We start from the raw sequence: 21,990 nt of genomic DNA, 5'->3' as shown, positions 1-21,990 counted from the left end.
CAGTCGGCAGCACCTCCTTAACAACTTGTACCCTTCAAACCCAGACAGTCCTTGCCTTTTCTTTGGGCCACTCCTACCACATGGGTTTTGCTCCACCCATTTTACTATTCTGCATCTATAATCCACCTTAAAGAGTATATTCCACTATTGATTTTTTTATGCTGTTTCAATGCCTCTAAATTTAAAAAAACAATGCAGAAACCTCATAAATAGTCTTGTTTAAAACCTACAGTTTTTTTGTATTCAGCTCCTGGACAAACCTATGTGTCTCCACGGTTACAGACTACAAACAAACATTTAATGTAGTCTGATCTTGCAATTATTTATTATTCTTGTACATCTTCCTTCTTCTTGAACCAACTTAGAAGGAAGCAGAGGGAGTGGCATAACACATCAGTGCACAATCGGGCTATATGGTTTGTTTATGGACTGGAATACTGGGGACTCAGATTTGCACAAGCGCTATGTTACATAAAAATGTATGAGATTTTTAATCAAGACTACGGTATTTGCTTCTTATGCTATTTTAGCTGCACTGCAGCAATTATAAGTTTGTGTACAAACTTGTTGGAAGACAGATGCATGATAATGAAGATCTTGAAAACTCAGTTTATGGAGGCTGCTGACGCCGTGTTGCAGTGAGAGGTTCAGTAAACCAGAACAAAACTTAATTAGTTGAAAAGTTTTATGATGATGAAGGTAAAAACAAGCCTAAAGCAAGGCACAGAAATGAAATGCAGGTATAATAATCTAAATATGCAAAAACAAAGTTAAGTTTTCACTGCTAATAAATATAAAATAGGATATCCCGGCAGTCACGAAGTGCTGGAAAAGAAATCTAAGTTTAATTCACACTTAAAGGCAAATTGTCAGGTCTTATGAGCATCATAGACTAGGTTTACTGGCTCATAGGACAGGACACTTACTTTAGGCATGTGCTTTTTGTACTCAATAGCGCCCCCCCTCCATTCCCTCACCCTGCGCCATTTAACCCCTTAGTGACCAAGCCTGTTTGCGCCTTAATGACCAGGCCAAATTTTGCAAATCTGACATGTGTCACTTTAACATGGAAAAACACCAGAAAGGTTTTGCATATCCAAGCGATTCTGACATTGTTTTTTCGCCACATGTTGTGCTTCATTTAGGCGGAAAAAATAGACCGATAGAAATTGTGTTTATTTATTAAAAGCGCCAAAATTGGGAAAATTTTGAAAAAAATCGTCATTTTTTCACATTTCCAACTGCAATATCTTAAATATGTGCAAACATAATATAGAAATTTTTGCTAAGATTTATATTTCCACCCGTTTACTTTATTTTGGGCGCACATTGGAAAAACTTTCGTTTTTTTTAACTATTTAGGAGACGTACAAATTTAACATTACTTTTTAGCATTTTGAGGAACACTTTGTTTTCCTATACCAAGCCGAGATTGGAAAGGCTCATGAGTGTCAGAATAATAGATACCCCCCCAAATGACCTCATTTTAAAAACTACACCCCTTAATGTATTCACTGAGGGGTGTCATGAGTATTTTGACCCCACAGTTTTTTTTCAGGAATTAATTCAATTTAGAGGAGAAAAAGTAAAATTTCATATTTTTGCAAATCTGTCATTTTAAAGACATATTTTTTTCCTATAGTTTACATGAAAATCAGGATTTACACCCCAAAATGGATACCCCTATTTCTCTCGTGTTCAGAAATATACCCATTGTGGCCCTATTGTTATATCTGAGTCCACAACGGGGCCCAAAATGAAAGGAGTAGTCAGTGTCTTTCAAAACAGAAATTTTGCTTGAAGTCCTTTTAGGCCCCATAGCACACATGTAGAGTTCTTGAACGCCCAAAACCATAGAAAACCCCCACAAATGACCCCATTTTGAAAACTAGACCCCTTAAGGAATTTATCTAGGGGTGTACTGCATATTTTGACCCCACAGTTTTTGAATGAATTCAAACCAAGCAAAAGGAAAAAATTGTGATTTTCGTTTTTTCGGCAATTCTGTCATTTTAAAAACAGCTTTTTTTGTACAGCACACATATGAAGGAAGACTTGCACCCAAAAATGGATACCCCTGTTTGTCCCGTGTTCAGAGACATACCCATTGTGGCCCTAATCCTATGTCTGGATATACAACGGAGCCCAAAATGAAAGGAGCGACCGGTGGCTTTCGGAACACAAATTTTGCTTGAAGTCCTTTTAGGCCCCATTGCCCACTTGTAGAGTTCTTGAGCGCCCAAAACCATAGAGAACCCCCACAAATGACCCCATTTTGAAAACTAGACTCCTTAACGAATTTATCTAGGGGTGTACTGCGCATTTTGACCCCACAGTTTTTGAATAAATTCAAGCAAAGCAAAAGGAAAAAATTTGGATTTTTGTTTTTTTGGCAATTCTGTCATTTTAAAAACAGTTTTTTTTGTACAGCACACATATGAAGGAAGACTTACACCCCAAAATGGATACCCCTGTTTGTGCTGTTTTCAGAAATATACCCATTGTGGCCCTAATCTTATGTCTGCATGCACAACGGGGCCCAAAATAAAAGGAGTAATCGGTGGCTTTCAGAACATAGATTTTGCTTGAAGTCCTTTTAGGCCCCATTGCCCACTTGTAGAGTTCTTGAGCGCCCAAAACCATATAGAACCCCCACAAATGACCCCATTTTGAAAACTAGACCCCTTAACGAATTTATCTAGGGATGTACTGCATATTTTGACCCCACAGTTTTTGAATAAATTTAAGCAAAGCAAAAGGAAAAAAATAGGATTTTCATTTTTTGGGCTATTGTGTCAATTTAAAAACAGTTTTTTTTGTACAGCACACATATAAATGAAGGCTTTCACCCCAAAATGGATACCCCTGTTTGTCCCGTGTTCAGAAACATACCCATTGTGGCCCTAATAGACTTACAGGACCCATGGCTAGGCCTACAATGAAAGGAATACCCGTTGGATTTCAGGGTACCACTGAATAAATTTCAGGCCCCATTGCCCACTTATAGAGCCATTGAGCGGCCAAAACTATAAAGAACCCCCTCAAATGACCCCATTTTGAAAACTAGACCCCTTAACGAATTCATCTAGGGGTGTACTGCGTATTTTGACCCCACAGTATTTGAATGAATCTAAGCAAAGCAGAAGGAAAAAGTTACGATTTTCAATTTTTTTGGCAATTTTTTCAATTTAAAAACAGTTTTTTTGTACAGTGCACATAGGAATGAAGACATTCACCCCAAAATGGATACCCCCGTTTGTCCCGAGTTCAGAAACATACCCATTGTGGCCCTAATCTACTTACAGGACGCATGGCAAGGCCTATAAAGGACGGAACACCTGTTGGATTTTAGGGCACAACTGAATAAATTCCAGGCCCCATTGCTTATTTGTACAGAATAAAGATTGACTCCCTAAAAATTCCCCCCCTCCCCCTCCGCGCCCCTTTTTGGCGTTCGCAAATCTTAGATAAAAGTAAAAATGTGAACTGTGTAGTATTTCCGAAGACAGGGGTAATTACGGAGGCTGGTTGGAATGGGCCCATGGGGCAATAAAACCGGGTATCCCCCCCCCCTCCTCTCATGCTTTTTGGGGGTATTTCATGACCTCAGTGGCGGGTATGGGGTGTAAAAAGTGGCGTTCCGTGAGTCTCCGTAAGCTTGATGAGGTGCGGCGGTCTCACACAGAAGGCGCTCAACAAGGTGCTCCTGGAACTGCAGGAAAGCGAGCGTTCCCGGGGCTTCTTGTAAAATACGTATCACAGGTAGCGGTCTGAATAACGCCGGGCTCACGCGGGTGCAGGCGGAATCCGCTTGCGGAGGCCCACAGCGGATCCCATCTGTGAGCCCGGCTGTGACCCTGCGTACGGCTGCGTAATGTACTGCGCATAACTGCGTACTCACACAGGCGGTCATGCACAGTACACCTTTGTTTGTATTTTCCGCACCGTCGCTTAGCGATGACATGGGTACCCGCAGCCCGTATACAATGTAGTTGCGTATGGGCAGCGGGTATATCCGCGACCATGGAGCACAATGGGCTCTATGTTGCCGATATCCGCAGTAAAATAGAACCTGCTGCGTTCTCTTTTCTGCGAGTGGATTACGCAATTCTGACCCGCTAATGTGAGCGGAATTGTGTAATCCAATGCGATTGATCTGCGTATTACCGCGGATCAGACGCATGCGGAATCCGTCATTCCTATCCGGTCATGTGAGACCGGCCAAAGGTAGATCGCTGCCTTTTTATCACGTGACCGGGGACCGCTCAACGAGGCCACCCGTCACTGCTCCAGGCTCTCTGTGAGCGTTGGTCGCTGGGAGCAAGGAGATTTTAAGTTTCCTGGGCTCCCCGACTCCTGCGCATGTGTCCGGCTTTTTGCCGGCAATCGCATGTGCAGAATTCGGGAAGGTCCACGGAGGAAGATCGCGTCGGGATTCAAATATGCAGGCCTCCGGTAAAAAGATTCATCTCCTCTCACCGATCGCATCAGTGAGGGGAGATGAAACTTCAAATTTTTTTTTTTACTTTTACGTGATCGCCATTATTGGATAATGGCGAACACGTGACCAGGAACCGCTCACCGCGGACCCCCATTAAATCTCCATGCTCTTGGCTACGTTTTGTAGCCAGGAGCAGGGAGAATTTAAATTATCCTGGCAATCCACAGCTTTTGCGCATGCGCCCGCCATTTTGGCGACGGGCGCGTGTGCAGAAGCTGTGGTAAGGTCCGCGGATAAATCTGGGGGCCTTAGGTACGTACTTTCATCCTCCCTCACGGATATGATCCATGAGGGGAGATGAAACGTACGCTTTTTAAACTTTTAAAAACTTTTTTTAACTTTTTTTTTTTTTTACTTTTTTACACTTTTTTCTCACTTTACATGATCACTGTCATCCATTGGATGACAGTGATCATGTCCCCGGTATAATCTCTCTGCTCCTAGCTACACATGGCAGCCAGAAGCAGAGGGATTTTAAATTTCCCGGGGCTCGAGCCCGTCTGTTCACGCGCCCGATGTCAATCATCGGGCGCGCATGCGCAGACGGGGATTCGGGTCCCGGGACATCGGGACACCGCTGAGGACTGGGGGTGAGTATTTTCACCTCCCCTCATGGATCCGATCCATGAGGGGAGGTGAAACTGACTTTTTTAAAACTTTTTTTTAACTTTTTCGCGATCGCCGCTAACCATTGGATAACGGCGATCGCGGTACCGGGGACCGCTCACCGCAGTCCCCGCTGACATCTCCTGCCTCCCGGCTACCTACAGGAGCCGGGAGCCAGGAGATTTTAAATCTCCCGCGCCGCCGGGCCTTCTGCGCATGCGGCTGACGTAATGCCGCCTGGCGCGCATGCGCAGAAGACCGGCTTCGGGCCCCGGAGCGGCAGGAGAGCGGGGAGCAGCGTGCCAGACCTCGGTGAGTAATTTCAGCTGCTCCGATGGATCCGATCCATCAGAGCAGCTGAATCTTTAACTTTTATGTACTTTTATTTACTTTTTTTGCGATCGGCGCTATCCATTGCATAGCGCCGATCGCAATGCCGGGGGGGGGGGGGCTCCGAACAGCCCGGGATGACAGCTCCATGCTGTCAGCTACCTGCGGACACCGACAGCATGGAGCTGTCACGTCCACAGCCCGAGGGGCACTATTCTCTGCAGGAAGCATGTTTTTACGTCCTCAGAGAATAGAGCCCACTTCGGGAGGACGTAAAAACACTATGGGCTGGTCGTTAAGGGGTTAAGCTGGCGCTTGGTGCATACATTGGACTCATCTCTTAATTAAGTGCACATACACACATAAACACAGTGTGTGCACCCGCACAGGAAATGAAGAGATCAATCACATGCATGCACTCTCCTAAGAGGGTCACACATGCAGAAAGTAAGTATAAACAGATGAGCGCCCTCCCAAGAGGGTCACATATATAGAAGGTAAGTATGACTCAGAGGGAAAATAGTCAATAGGACAGAGGATGATAATATCCCTGGTGTGATCAAACTGATCACCATTGTTACTGGAGTGGTCACACTAAGAGATGAAGAATGATCAACCAGTATTAGACTATTGCCCCTCCTACTTGGGTCAGAGGTGCTAAAAAAAAAATCACATACCTCTGAATGTAACCCAAAGTTTATCATGCTACAAATTGGGTGAACAGGTAAGCAGATGACCAGTTCATATAACTCAGCTGCCTTCTGCTAGTTTCTGCTATCTATGACTCATTAGGTTCCTGAAGAACTGAAAAGTCCAATAGAAACACGTTGAACCTACCATGGATCCTCTTCTATGAAAGTCTTATATATATAATAATAATTAAAGATGAGCGAACACCAAAATGTTCGGGTTCGAGTTATTCGAAACGAACTTCCCGCGATGTTCGGGTGTTCGTTTCGAATAACGAACCCCATTGAAGTCAATGGGCGACCGGAACATTTTTGTATTTCGCCGATGCTCGCTAAGGTTTTCATGTGTGAAAATCTTGGCAATTCAAGAAAATGATGGGAACGACACAGCAAGTTCTCCTCTGCCACAGCTGTAACAGCTGTGGCAGAGAAGAACGATGTTAGCCCATTGAATTCAATGGAGCCGTCAATACAGCCGACTCCACTGAATGCAATGGGCTGCCGGCGATCGCGGGATGAATTGTCGGAAAGGGGTTAAATATATAAGCCCTTTCCTGCAATTCATCCAGAAATGTGTAAAAATAAAAAATATATATATACTCACCTGGTGCCGACAGACGGAGTTCAGTGCGGCAGGCTGCAGTTCTCCTGAACTGCTCTGAACAGCTGTTAGTAGTATTCAGCAGCCGGGGATTTAAAATCCCCGCCTGCTGAATAAGATGCCTCTGAATGGTCACAGCCTGACCAATCAGAGGCCAGCCCTCACTCACACCCATTCATGAATGGGTGAGTGAGGGCTGCCTCTGATTGGCTCAGGGGCAGGAGAGCTGCCCCTGAGCCAATCAGAGGCAGCCCTCACTCACCCATTCATGAATTCATGAATGGGTGTGAGTGAGGGCTGGCCTCTGATTGGTCAGGCTGTGACCATTCAGAGGCATCTTATTCAGCAGGCGGGGATTTTAAATCCCCGGCTGCTGAATACTACTAACAGCTGTTCAGAGCAGTTCAGGAGAACTGCAGCCTGCCGCGCTGAACTCCGTCTGTCGGCACCAGGTGAGTATATATATATTTTTTATTTTTACACATTTCTGGATGAATTGCAGGAAAGGGCTTATATATTTAACCCCTTTCCGACAATTCATCCCGCGATCGCCGGCAGCCCATTGCATTCAGTGGAGTCGGCTGTATTGCCGGTTCCATTGAATTCAATGGGCAAACATCGTTCTTCTCTGTCACAGCTGTTACAGCTGTGGCAGAGAAGAAGGATTTGTCTTCTATATGTTCTCAATGGGGTTGGCGCTGCTGCCGCCGGCCCCATTGAGCGCATATAGAAATGATTTCTCAGGGAAGAAAGTTAAAGTAACCCGAACATCCGAACATCGTGTGGTGTTCGTTACGAATAACGAACATCCCGAACACCCTAATATTCGCCCGAGCATCAAGCTCGGACGAGTACGTTCGCTCATCTCTAATAATAATTAATAATCTTTATTTGTATAGCACCAACATATTCCGCAGCGCTTACATAGACAGGGGGAATACACAGAGACAAAAGTACAAAAAGTACAGAACCACGGTTACATAGTAATCAGTTGATGGAAACAATAGGCGTGAGGGTCCTGCTCCAACGAGCTTACATACTACAAGTATTGGGGTGATACAGAAGGTAAAGGAGCTGGTGATGATGTGCACAGTATGGCGAGGTGGAGAGTGAGGGATGCTACACACATAGACAATGGTCAGACATTTAGCCGTGTGATGGCAGAATCGTTATGACTGCAAGAGCGGTTTATGACGGCTAGCAGAAATTGCAGTCAGTAGGTCAGGGAGCATGTTATCAGGCAGAGTACAGAGGAGTTTGTTTAGGGAATGCGGTATGCCTCCCTGAAAAGGTGCGTTTTTAGAGCACGCCTGAAGTTTTTAGAGTCCTGGATTGCCCAGGTAGCCTTTGGTAGTGCGTTCCAGAGGACTGGTGCTGCTCTGGAGAAGTCTTGGAGGCGGGAATGAGAAGTTCAAGTTAGAGGGGCGCGTAGTCTAGTTTCGTTAGCAGAGCGGAGAACCCTGGCTGGATGATGGATTGAGATGAGGGAGGCAATATAGGGTGGCGCTGCACTGAGAAGGGCTTTGTAGATGAAGGTACGAGTTTAAATTGAATTCTGTATTTGACGGGCAGCCAGTGCAGTGACCAACACAGGGCAGAGGCATCTGAGTAGCGGCTAGACATGAAGATGAGCCTGGCTGCCGCATTCAGGATGGATTGGAGAGGGTAGAGTCTGGTGCAGGGGAGGCCGATCAGCAACGAGTTGCAATAATCGAGCCGAGAGTGGATGAGGGCAACAATAAGCATTTTCAGTGTCTACAATGAGGAAAGAGCGGATTCTTGCGATGTTCTTGAGGTGCAGCTGACATGTTCGGGCAAAAGATTGGATGTAGGTGGTAAATGAAAGATCGGAGTCGGATATGACCCCAAGGCAGTGGGCATGCTGTCTGGGAGTTATGGTGGCACCACACACTGAGATGGAGATGTCAGGATGAGGTCGGTTAGTGGAGGGTGTAAATACCAATAAGTCAGTTTTCGAGATGTTTAGTTTTAGGTAGAGAATGGACATAGTGTTAGAGACAGCGGACAGACAGTCGTTGATATTTTGGAGGAAAGGTACAGAGATGTCACAGGAAGAGGTGTATAGCTGGGTGTCATCAGCATAGAGGTGGTATTGGAGGCCAAATCTCCTGATGGTTTGTCAAATAGGGGCTGTGTAGATAGAGAAGAGGAGGGGGCCAAGGACCAAGCCTTGGGGGACCCCAACAGCAAGGGGAAGAGAAGGAGAGGTAGAGCCAGTAAAGGAGACGCTGAAGGAGCGGTCAGATAGGTAGGAGGAGAACCAGGAGAGGGCAGTGTCCTTTAGGCCAATGGAACAAAGCATACCAAGGAGGAGTTTGTGGATCATCAGTGTCAAATGCTGCGGAGAGGTCTAGGAGGATCAGTAGGGATTAATCGCCCCTCGATTTGGCTGTCAGTAGGTCGTTGGATACCTTTGTAAGGGCAGTTTCTGTCGAGTGTTCGGGTCAGAGGCCAGACTGTAGGGGGTCGAGGAGAGAGTTCTCTGATAGATAGCTTACAAGGCGGGAGTAAACTAGGCGTTCTAGTAGTTTGGAGATGAAGGGGAAATTAGAGATGGTAGTCGGTCAGCTGCGTCAAGAGTTGGCTTTTTTAGCAGTGGGGAAATGATGGCGTGTTTGAAAGAAGAGGGAAAGATGCCGGAAGTCTGAGAGAGGTTGAATATAGTGGTGAGGTGGGAGATAACCACCGGGGAGAGGGATCGGAGGAGGTGTCAGGTGAAAGGGTCGCTTATAGAGGGTCAATCTTATATATAAGGTTGAGACCCCTCTGCCCCGGTGAATTTGCAGTGTCAACTTTCAGGATGGACAGTAAGAGAAGAGAGGCAGGCGAGTATAAAAAGTGCATCCTTAGACTCTGCGGCCCTTGTCCTAATAGCCCATACATTTAGTCTATGGGGCTCATCGGACCTGACAGCTTCCCTTTAAAGGGTTTGCACACTTTTGCAACCAGCATTTTTTATTGCTACATGCATCTTAAGCCAAAGTGAAGAAACCATTCCAAATTTAAAATCTCCTCTGGTTTTACGCATGCATACAAAAATATATGTACAGCAGCTCATATAATAAGCCCATTTTCTGTATAGCTAGGGGTGAGCCAAATATTTGATACGCCAATTAAACCATATTTATTACACAGATCTATATATCAATCTACCGCATATCTATCTGTCTATCTTTTATAACTTAGTAACGCAGTTCCCACATTGCGATAGATATTTAGGGACCATACATTCTAAACATTTATTATATACTTTGCCTCCAGAGGGCAGCAGTGACATAGTTTTAGCTTTTCACGGATCAAGACTACTGAGCTTCCAACAGGACAACAAAGGAAATGCCCCTAAAACCTCTCTAAAAATTACAAATTAATCATTTAAATCAATTGTTTCATTGTACGAAAAATGACAGTTCCAAGAACATAGACAAGCAGCCTCAAGACCATTTTATAGTATTCCCAGAATATTTGGATGACAATCAATATATGATAATAAGATAATAATAACCGTATATAGATTATCCAAAGTGCTTGCCTAAAGTGTTGAACAATCACTGTCTATAATATGGCATCAGAGATCTAAATAGAGCTACACAAGAATAACTACTATAATACTTCCTCTATGTACAAGAACATAACTACTATAATACTGCCCCCCATGTACAAGAATATAAATGCTATAATTCTGCTCCCTATGTACAAGAATATAACTAATATAATACTGCCCCTCTATGTACAAGAATATAACTACTATAATACCGCCCCCTATGTACAAGAATATAACTATTATAATACTGCCCCCTATGTACAAGAATATAACTACTATAATACTGTGTCTTATGTACAAGAATATAACTAGTATACTACTGCCCCCTATATACAAGAATATAACTACTATAATACTGCCTCCTATGTACAAGAAAATAACTACTATGATACTGCCCTCCATGTACAAGAATATAACTACTATGATACTACCCCTATGTACAAGAATATAACTACTATAATACTACCCCTATGTACAAGAATATAACTACTATAATACTGCTCCTATGTACAAGAATATAACTACTATAATACTGCCCCCTATGTACAAGAATATAACTACTATAATACTGCTCCCTATGTACAAGAATATAACTACTATAATACTGCTGCCTGTGTACAAGAATATTACTACTATAATACTGCCTCCCCATATACAAGAATATAGCTACTATAATACTGCTCCCCATGTACAAGAATATAACTATTATAATACTGCCCCTGCGTACACGAATTTAACTACTATAATACTGCCTCCTATGTACAATAATTTAACTACTATAATACTGCCCCCTATGTACAAGAATATAACTACTATAATATTGCTTCTATGTACAAGAACATAACTACTATAATACTGCCCCCCATGTACAAGAATATAAATGCTATAATTCTGCTCCCTATGTACAAGAATATAACTAATATAATACTGCCCCTCTATGTACAAGAATATATCTACTATAATACTGCCCCCTATGTACAAGAATATAACTATTATAATACTGCCCCCTATGTACAAGAATATAACTACTATAATACTGTGTCTTATGTACAAGAATATAACTAGTATACTACTGCCCCCTATATACAAGAATATAACTACTATAATACTGCCTCCTATGTACAAGAAAATAACTACTATGATACTGCCCTCCATGTACAAGAATATAACTACTATGATACTACCCCTATGTACAAGAATATATCTACTATAATACTGCCCCCTATGTACAAGAATATAACTACTATAATGCTGCTCCCTATGTACAAGAATATAACTACTATAATACTGCTCCCTATGTACAAGAATATAACTACTATAATACTGCCCCCTATGTACAAGAATATAACTACTATAATACTGCTCCCTATGTACAAGAATATAACTACTATAATACTGCTGCCTGTGTACAAGAATATTACTACTATAATACTGCCTCCCCATATACAAGAATATAACTATTATAATACTGCCCCTGCGTACACAAATTTAACTACTATAATACTGCCTCCTATGTACAATAATTTAACTACTATAATACTGCCCCCTATGTACAAGAATATAACTACTATAATATTGCTTCTATGTACAAGAATATAACTGCTATAATACTGCCTCCTATGTACAAGAATATAACTACTATAATACTGTCCCCTATGGACAAGAATATAACTACTATAATACTGTCCCCTATGGACAAGAATATAACTACTATAATACTGTCCCCTATGGACAAGAATATAACTACTATAATACTGTCCCCTAAGGACAAGAATATAACTACTATAATACTGTTCCTATGTACAAGAATATAACTACTATAATACTGCCCCCTATGTACAAGAATATACTATAATACTGCCCCTATGTACAAGAATATAACTACTATAATACAGCCCCTATGTACACGAATATAACTACTATAATACTGCCCCCTATGTACAAGAATATAACTACTATAATATACTGCCCCCTATGTGCAAGAATATAACTACTATAATACTGCCCCCTATGTACAAGAATATAACAGCTATAATACTGCTCCCTATGTACAAGAATATAACTACTATAATACTGCCCCCTATGTACAAGAATATAACTACTATAATACTGCCCCCTATGTACAAGAATATAACTACTATAATACTGCCCCCTATGTACAAGAATATAACTACTATAATACTGTCCCTATGTACAAGAATATAACTACTATAATACTGCTCCCTATGTACAAGAATATAACTACTATAATACTGCCCCCTATGTATAATAATATAATTACTATAATACTGCTCCCTATGTACAAGAATATAACTACTATAATACTGCCTCCTATGTACAAGAATATAACTACTATAATACTGGCCCCATGTACAAGAATATAACTACTATAATACTGTCCCCATGTACAAGAATATAACTGCTATAATACTGCTCCTATGTACAAGAATATAACTACTATAATACTCCCTCCTATGTACAAGAATTTAACTACTATAATACTGCCTCCTATGTACAAGAATATAACTATTATAATACTGCCTCCTATGTACAAGAATATAACTACTATAATACTGCCCTCTATGTACATGAATATAACTACTATAATATACTGCCCCCTATGTGCAAGAATATAACTACTATAATACTGCTCCCTATGTACAAGAATATAACTACTATAATACTGCATCCTATGTACAAGAATATAACTACTATAATACTGCCCCCTATGTACAAGAATATAACTACTATAATATACTGCCCCCTATGTGCAAGAATATAACTACTATAATACTGCCCCCTATGTACAAGAATATAACAGCTATAATACTGCTCCCTATGTACAAGAATATAACTACTATAATACTGCCCTCTATGTACATGAATATAACTACTATAATATACTGCCCCCTATGTGCAAGAATATAACTACTATAATACTGCTCCCTATGTACAAGAATATAACTACTATAATACTGCTCTTAGGTACAAGGATATAACTACTATAATACTGCCCCCTGTAGAAAAAAATATAACTAATACTCCTACAGTATGTGTAAAAGAATAAAATCCTGAATAACCTAGCGAATTGTAACTTGTGAAGTTGAAGTTTTATTGTGTTTTAAATAAGAAATATGCATTAATAACGGTAATATCTTAATTGTACCGTACCTTTATGATATAGAGACAACTTTCTCCAAATTCCTTTTGCATTTATAGGTCTGTATTGTTCTAAAAGCTTGGTTTATAAAGTCTTCATGCGGTTGTCCATAAAATGATCCATTATATAGGAAATCCCCTCGGCTCCCCTCTAATTTGATGCTACGTTGATTGATTGTCATAATTAATAGACACTCTAATGCCACATGTAATGTATCTCATATTTATGCTAATGTGTTATTCAAATGTGCAGCATGAATAATTCACCATCCAGAGCAACATTCTCAAAAACAGTCTCAAGGCAGTGAGCACATCTGCCGATAGCAAAGTAAATCAGGTCCGGATGACATATGGAGACATTTCTTCAAATGTTTCTTCTAAAAGGCACCCGTCGTATCACCTCACTGCACCGATCTAGAGAAGTGTGGTGCTGCAGAGATGGAGATGTAGAAAAGTGTGTCCAGATTTCACATTTGGAAAGTTCTCTCCGATGGGCAGAAGTTTCTATTCTATAACAGGGGTTTTCCACTCTAGGCCTCGAACACTTCGGCAGGTCACCTTTTCAGGATGTCCTTAAAGGGTTTAAGCAGGAGCTGGAAATTTCTAAGTGTACTTGTTTAAAGAGACCCTCTCGGGTCAAAATTCTATCCCAGCCATTTTTCTCTGCTACCTCTCCGATACGTCGCTTTCAGGCCCTTTTATCAGCCGTCGAAGATCGCTGCAGCAAATCTCGAAGTACCAAATGCACATTGTGCATTGTCCTCTGTTTGGCCAGTGGTGATCATATGAGCAGCTTTGGCCAATCAGACAGCAGGTACAGTGCATTAGTAGTCCAACACTATCAACATATTGTAGGGGATTAAGTGGTCTGAAGATTGTGTCAGCCATTTTGGATGGCCCAAAAAGAGACCCGGAATTAATGGATCGGAGGGATGGCAAAGAAGAACAACTACAGGTAATATTCCCCATTGTCCCTCCGATGCTGGAACAGGATTTTGCCCAAAAAGGGTTGTTTTAACCATGTAGATGTATTAAATACAGGCCAATGGATACTTTTTGTTTTGTTTTCTACGTTTGGCACTAGAATCCCCAACAGGCCACTTGCTTTTGTGGATTAGTACTGTATACACCAAGTTTATAGAGATTTTATTTTTACATTTTTTTACTACTTTAGGGCAATAAAACCACATTTTCAAAGAAAAACAATTGATTCTGTATCGCTACATTTTAAGACCCGAAGCAGTTTTACTTTTCCAGCAACAGAGCCATGTGAGAAGTTTTTTTGGCGGTGGGGAAGAGTTGTAGTTTTTCTTGGCACTTGGGTTATATGTGACTTTTGGATTGCTTTATATTGCATTTTTGGGAAGACAAACAACAGAAAAATAGCAATGTTGGCGTTACTTTTTATAATTATTTTTACGGTGTTCATCATGTGAGATGAATAACAAAATGTTACCAGTGATGTGCTACAAAAAAAACTGTATTTTATCGATTTAAAAAGAGTTTTTGTGAGGAAAAATTGGTATTTTTTTAACAGGATTTTTATGTGCGCCAATGTGCTGTTAACAGAAGTTAACAGCGGGACAATAAAAGGTGCTTCTGGACAAAAGCACCTTTTAAAGCCCTGCTGTAAGCAGCGGGTATCTAATCCCAGCCCAGGAGTTTCCATTTACTCCTGCTCCCATAGGAGTTAATGGAATCTCCTGCACAAAACGCACACCTGTGTCCTATCTTTTTTAGGTGCACGCTATTTTGCACGTATGAACACTTCTATAGGAAACCATTGGTTCTTTTACAAGCATTCATTTTATATAGACATAACTGACTGAGCCCTTAAGGAGTTTTGAAGATTTGATTGTTCGATTCCTAGGATAGTACACTGCATTACTTATGCTGTGCATTCTACTATGCCTAAGACATCAGCCTATTAGACTCTTCTGGAGGTGGGGTCTAATAGGTCAGGTTATATGGCAGACACAGAGGCTTTCACCAGGCCTCCGGTTATCATAGCAATCCACTGGTACCTTGCTATCGCATTGCAGGGTGCCAGCAGGAGCCCCCTTCTCTTGTCAACTACTTACATGCTGTTGTTGTTATACATCCCCCAAAATGCAATGCATGAGTATGCTGTATAATTTAAGTTCTAAATTATTTTGCAAGTCAGCTGTCTGTAAGTATAACGTTCACATATATCAAGTAGCAGCCTATAGAATTTTGATTATGACAACTGAGTGTGACTAAAGTAGAAAACATGATGCAACTTATAACAGGACAACCCCTTTAACTTGTACTGATCTTAACTATTGTTGGCCTATCCTCAGGACTGATCACCAATAGTAGATCCATGAGGGTCTGCTGCCTGGGACCTCCCACCAATTAGATATTTGCTAGACCAGCACTGAGCTTATTTCTGCAGGAGGTAGACTGCTCCATTCTTTCTGCAGTGGCCAGGCTTGGTATTGCAGACCAAGTTCCCATTGAAATGAAGCAGTCTGCTTCCTGCAGAAATCAGAGGTGCACTAGCTTTGGAACAACTGATCAGCAGGGGTCCTGGTTGACAAACTCCTGCTGATCTACTATTAATTACCTATCCTGCAGATAGGCTATCGATAGTTTATAACAACCGCTTTAAGGCAAGCAACATGTATTTGATAGAGGTTTATTCTATTTCGTGTTTTAAAAAAAGTGGGTAACCTGATTGGTATGGTCCAGCTTTGGACAGGGCCGTCCTCCATTATAGGGTTTCTCACGTAGCCATTTGGATCGAACCTTGACTCCGCTGCCACATGACTTGCTGCATCGTGACCAGTTGGACCATTCGCTGAGCTTACAATCAGAGGGGCAGGGAATAATGCAGGCTTCTTCTATGTAACCTAATAAGGAGGTAAAAATTATTATATTAGTGGTCTTATGTGAAGACTATAAAAGAATGATCAAAACAAGATGGACAAGAAACTAGGAATGTGACATAGAAAAACTCAAATCATATTGGCTACATGTGGCATTTCTAAAGTGTATTTTCTTCACCTTTTCTCAGTACATGTAAACAATCCCCATACAAAGAAAGGACATTTTGTTCATACAACACTTAGGGTTGTCTAGAGATGAAATCTGATTGACTGATCATATTAATACCAGGTATATTATATGAACAGCCCATTGATTCCACTTGTGGTAGCCCTGCTTGACAACTTTTTCCAAGTTTCTCCCACAGAATTAGGGTATATTCACATGAGATGGATTTGCTGCAGATTTACCACAGCGAAAAATCCACAGCAAAATCTCATGCCCAACTGTTCACGATCCATTTACAGGTGGTAGGGTGGGTGGGGGGTAATAAGTAGCCATTCTTCCAGTACTGTACTGCTCAGGATGTCCTCTCTCACACTTCCCAGGCTCATATGCAAGGCAGCATCTGAATGTCTGCTGCTCTGTTGCATGTAGTAATTAGCAGTGTATGCATGTCCCTGTTACTAGAGAAGCCAAATACCTAATGACAGGCAGTGGATTGAAAAGCTCTGCTGAAAGGGAGATCCCTAATGACAACTACTTCAAACTTGATTTTAATTTTTTTTAATGCAAGTATATTACAAGATTGATAAAACACATGTAGCTAGTTAGATAAGCATACGTTGTGTGAAATGTTAGTGTTCATTTAATGATAACATCCCTAGAAAGGCTAGTGTGGTGGAGGATTTATTGGTAACATCCCTGGTGGTCTAGGGTTTATGAGAGAATGAAAAGGAGGATGAGGAGGAAGAGAAAGAAGTGGATCTCTGGTTATCTAGAGCAGTCAACAATTTAGCTTCTTGTTCTGCTGGTTTCAGGACTGCTTCCATTTGATCATACATGATTTCAGACAATTAAACAGTCTTTGTGATTGACTGCATGCAGGGTCTAGGTCATATATTAAAATACCCATGGAGAGTGTCAGCAGTTGGAAGGTGTGAGTGATGCACAATACTTGTTTTAAACCCTCTGGGCTCTCTGACATCTTGTGATCAGTTTATCATCTAGGGACCCTTCTTACAAAGACAGATTGTCCAAAGTGGAAGATTCCTTTGTCATTGATGAGACAACCCCTTTCTGAATGTAGCACCCCAGCAAACAGCTGATTTTGAGTTAAGAAGCCATGGACAGCAAGGCACTTACCAAAGGAAAATGTAGCATTACAAGGTGACCATTTAACCCTTTGTAATCCAATTTTGGATTCAGGGTTTCCTAGGGAGCTTTCTCTTTCTGCCATTTTACAATGGCACCATCTGCTGGCTAGAGCTAGTACTGCAGTATGTGACATGCCAGAGAGGCCCCCGACAACAGAGCGGCCAGTAATATACAGTAAGAATACCCTGCTGGACAGCTTCCGACATCTGAGCTGTACAGCCTTCAATCAGAATGTTGGAAGACGTCAGACAATGGTTTGGAAAGGGTTGAATAAATGGTCATCCATGTAATATAAGCAAGGCTTGAATATTCCAGAAGGGTTACTGCTGGCCTAGAGTGGTTCTCAGTTGTGGCTCATAGGGGAAGGACTACTCTATGATGTCCAAATGCCCTAGTAGGACAAATTGACAGAGGCTGTCTTCTTAAGACAATCCCTTTAAGTATTACTTTTGTACTTGAGTCGAATGCAGTTTTTTTTCTTTTACCTCGAGTTTATGGAATGCGCTAGCAATTTAGTTATTATCTCAGTACATATAAAGGATATAAAAATAATGGAGTGTATTGGAAATTTTTACATATTTTTATCTCCGTTCTTCGGAAGAAGAGGCATTTCCTTATCTGTAAAAGGCAGTTGATCTAGATGTAGGCTCTGCTAAATTCATATCTCTATAGATGAAAAATATTATATCGCGGTAGCAGAAAGTAATATATCAAACGGAAATCAGAGCCTACTATCTCCCCATGTAATCCAATAAAACATTTTATTACTTGTTTCACACATTAAATTATACTGGGAGCATGCATAATTAATTGGGACTATATCTTGCTGTATCTTCACATGTAGGGCGCCGGCAGTGCCGCTCACTTCTACTTAATCAGCGGTATAAATTATACAAAATTAATTTTCAGTAACTGGATTTGTGGGTTTCACACGGACTCATCTCTTCGGCTTTTTTACAGGCAGAGCTTTATTTAATAACTAACCATGAAAACAAAATATTAGATGTAGGTTTTTTTGGGATCCTTTGCTGTGGCTGTTGGCTTTATCTGTGTAATTGAGTAGCCAGTGAATAAAATTAAGAAAGGTAATATTGTCAAAAAAAAATTAAGCTGAGAAAGACTAAAGATATATTTTTCGCTACATAAGACGCAGCGAACGATCGGACGCACCCATGTTTTAGAGCTGGAAAATAGGCAAAAAATATTTTTAGTTCATCTAGGGACTGTGCAGGGGATAGTAGCAGGCGATGGAGCAGCAGAGCTCGGAAATAACGGAACTCAGTGACAGCAGCACTCGTGTGCAGGCCAGGGAAGGGAAGAAGCTGATTGGTGGAGGCGATGGAGCAGCAGCTCCCGTCGGCGCTCACCACAAATCAGTGGTACGTTAGGGGCTGCAATGCTGAGCATAGAGAACTAGGAAATGATCATACGTTTGTTTGCACAATGGCGATTTAGTTTGCACAATCTCGCAATCACGTCGGCAACCTTGAATTTCAGTGCGTTTGCTCTATAAGGGTGAACTCAGACGAGTGTTTTTTTTTCCCGCGCGCAGCTATGTGCGCTAAAAAAAATAGCGTCTGATAGAACCATTGGTTCCCTATGATGTGTTCACATGTCCGTCTTTTACAGGTGCAAAATCTTTGCACCTGCTAAAGATAGGACATGCGTGCAACATAGGTCCGTGCTGCGCACAAAAATTTCCCGCAGGGAGTCCCCTCATCACTGTACAATGTGACAGCACTGTGACAAGGGGACTCCCTGTAGGGATGAAGGAAATTCCCTGCCTCAGCTGTGGCAGAGGATCGCGACCCCCCCCCCCCCGTTTTTAATGGGGCCGAAGCTGAAGCTGGCCCCATTAAAAGCAATGGGATGCAGGCAATCCCCGCAGTGATTTTTGGGGAAGGTCTTGAAATATAAGCCCTTCCCTGAAAATCATCCCTAGCTGCTGTAAAAAATAAAAAAGATATATACATCACCTTCCACCGCTGTCGGGGCTCCTGCGCGTCTTGTCGCTGGCTTCTTCGACACTGTTCTGAAGCTCTTTCTCCTGCTGGGGATTTCAAAATCCCTGCCTCCTGAAAGAGCTGGGTCTGATTGGCCGAGTTCTCAGCCAATCACAGGCAGCACTCAGCCATTCATTAAATGACAGCTGAGTGCTGCCTGTGATTGGTCACAGCCCTCAGCCAATCACAGGCAGTGCTGTGACCAATCACAGGCAGTGCTCAGCTGTCATTTAATGAATGGCTGAGCGCTGCCTATGATTGGCTGAAAGCTCAGCCAATCAGACCCAGCTCTTTCTCATGTATGCCCACATAACAGCCATTTTTGAAAAGTCATGTGAAAGTGTGAGTACGATTGAACTCTTTGCTTACTGAACTGATTTAATTTGTGACCATCCGATGCAGCTTTCCTTTTCTTCTTTTTTGTTTTAACAGACACCTGCAAACAACACGACTCAGCAGTCTGTGAGTGACTAAACCTTTTCTGACAATCTCAGTTTCCAAAGATTTAATGCTTTTCATTAAAATTTTGTAGAAAAAAAGTATGTATTTCTTCACAAAATGTTTTACACTTACAGGGGTTTTCCGGGATTAAAAAAAAATTCTCAGCCTTAGAACTGTGCAAAAGAAAGAACACAGAAGAGGCAGGCTGGCGATCACATGACATTCATTGTGCACATGACTGCTCAACCAATCACAGGTTTCAGCGGTGATTCTTCCATGGCCGCTGAAACCTGTGATTGGCTGAGGAGTCATGTGCACAATTAATGGCACATAACAGCCTGTCTGCCTCTTCCGGGTTCCGTGTGGCATGCACCAGGCCTCCAGCGCTGGTTAGAAAGCTGATGGAACAGGTGAGTATATCTGTTTTCTTTATTTTACACAATTCTGAGCCTGTTTTTTTTTCTAAGTCCCGGAAAACTACTTTTAAATAAATCCACTTCATTATTTCACTGGCCTCATGATTGATGGCATCTCTTTCCCAACACATTTACAGAGCTGAAATCCACTACTGTCAATGGCATGAACCACCAGGAACCTTCATTCAGACAACTGGTAGGGGTCACAGTTACTGGACTAGATATGTCTGAAGAATACATGCAAAACTATTAAACAGGAAAAATGCTTAAAAGAACACTGATGACAATAAAGTGACTACAGAAGAGGTCTCGAGAAAGGTACCCACCATGACTGTTACATCTTGAGGTTTCCACCAACCGGTTGTTCTGGTCATAGCAAGCCATGGCTTGGTAGCGATATCCTTGACCGCACTCCTTGATGTCTCCTTGAACTTTCATTCCAAGAACCTCGACTTTCCCTTCTGGTAGAATACAGTCTGACCAGTTCCCCACAGGTTGAGCGTTGTATTTATCACAAGGACAGAACTGCGTCTCAATCACCGGGTACATCTGAGAATTCTTACATTTGTCTTTCTTCTTACTTTTTCCTGTATTGGGAAATTTAAATTAGAGAAATAAAAAGGTCACAATAAAGGGGTTCTCTGCTTGGCATAATTAGTGATCAGATGTAGAGATGAGCAAGCATACCCGTTAAGGCGATTTACTCAAGAGAGCATCGACTTTTTCGAGTACCTGCTGGCTCGTCCCTGAAGATTCGGGGGGGCTGCGGGGGGCGGCGGAGGGGAGCGGGGTGGAGAGTGAGATCGATCTCTCTCTCCCTCCCGATCCCCTCCGCAATCTCCCGCTCACCCCCGCGGCCCCTCCGGATCTTCAGGGACGAGCCAGCAGGTACTCGAAAAAGGCGATGCTCTATCGAGTAAATCGCCTTAACGAGTATGCTCACTCATCTGTAATCAGATGTAATCTGCAGAGCATCCTGGTAGCACATGTTCAATTCCTCTGCAGCCCCAGCATTAGGGAAATGAAGCATTTCACAATGCCCAGAAAAAACATTTTTCAAGAATTTTTTTAAACTCCCTAAGGCCTTAGTCAGACGGGCGTTTTTTCGCGCGATTTGCGCATGCGCATGCGTCCGGCGATTTTTTTAAAACCATTGCTTTGCAATGGTATCGAACACATGAGCGCTTTTTATGCGCTCGTCCAATAAATTATAGAACAGAAATCGCAGATCGCACCTATCTGCGATCTGCGATTCCTGTTCTCTTCTGTATATGCGCTCAATGGGGCCGGCGGCAGCAGCGCCGACCCCATTGAGAACATATAGAAAACAAATCATTCTTCTCTGCCACAGCGCTGAGCCAATCAGAGGCAAGTCTGACTCACACCCCCTTCACACCCACTGCAGGCCGGCCGCTCAGAACTCCGTCTGCCGGGACCAGGTGAGTATATATATATATTTTTTATTTTTACACATTTCTGGATGAATTACAGGGAAGGGCTTATATATTTAAGCCCTTC

The 21,990-nt window shown here is 42.0% G+C and overlaps 1 protein-coding gene across 1 annotated transcript in view; it reads right to left on the bottom strand.

Annotated features, from left to right (window-relative positions):
• Positions 1-21,990, bottom strand: part of THSD7A (thrombospondin type 1 domain containing 7A) — a 266,931-nt gene that overhangs the window by 46,247 nt on the left and 198,694 nt on the right. Inside the window, exons 14-15 of the mRNA XM_066584966.1 lie at positions 20,799-21,059; positions 16,143-16,321 (exon numbers count right to left, since the gene is read on the bottom strand). Coding sequence (XP_066441063.1) covers positions 16,143-16,321; positions 20,799-21,059 — 440 coding nt within the window. The remainder of the gene's footprint in view (positions 1-16,142; positions 16,322-20,798; positions 21,060-21,990) is intronic.

Source organism: Eleutherodactylus coqui, chromosome 12, assembly GCF_035609145.1.
Source record: "Eleutherodactylus coqui strain aEleCoq1 chromosome 12, aEleCoq1.hap1, whole genome shotgun sequence".
NCBI classification, from domain to species: Eukaryota; Metazoa; Chordata; class Amphibia; order Anura; family Eleutherodactylidae; genus Eleutherodactylus; species Eleutherodactylus coqui.
Note: the sequence above shows the minus strand (reverse complement) of the source record. Positions and strands in the feature narration are given on the sequence as shown.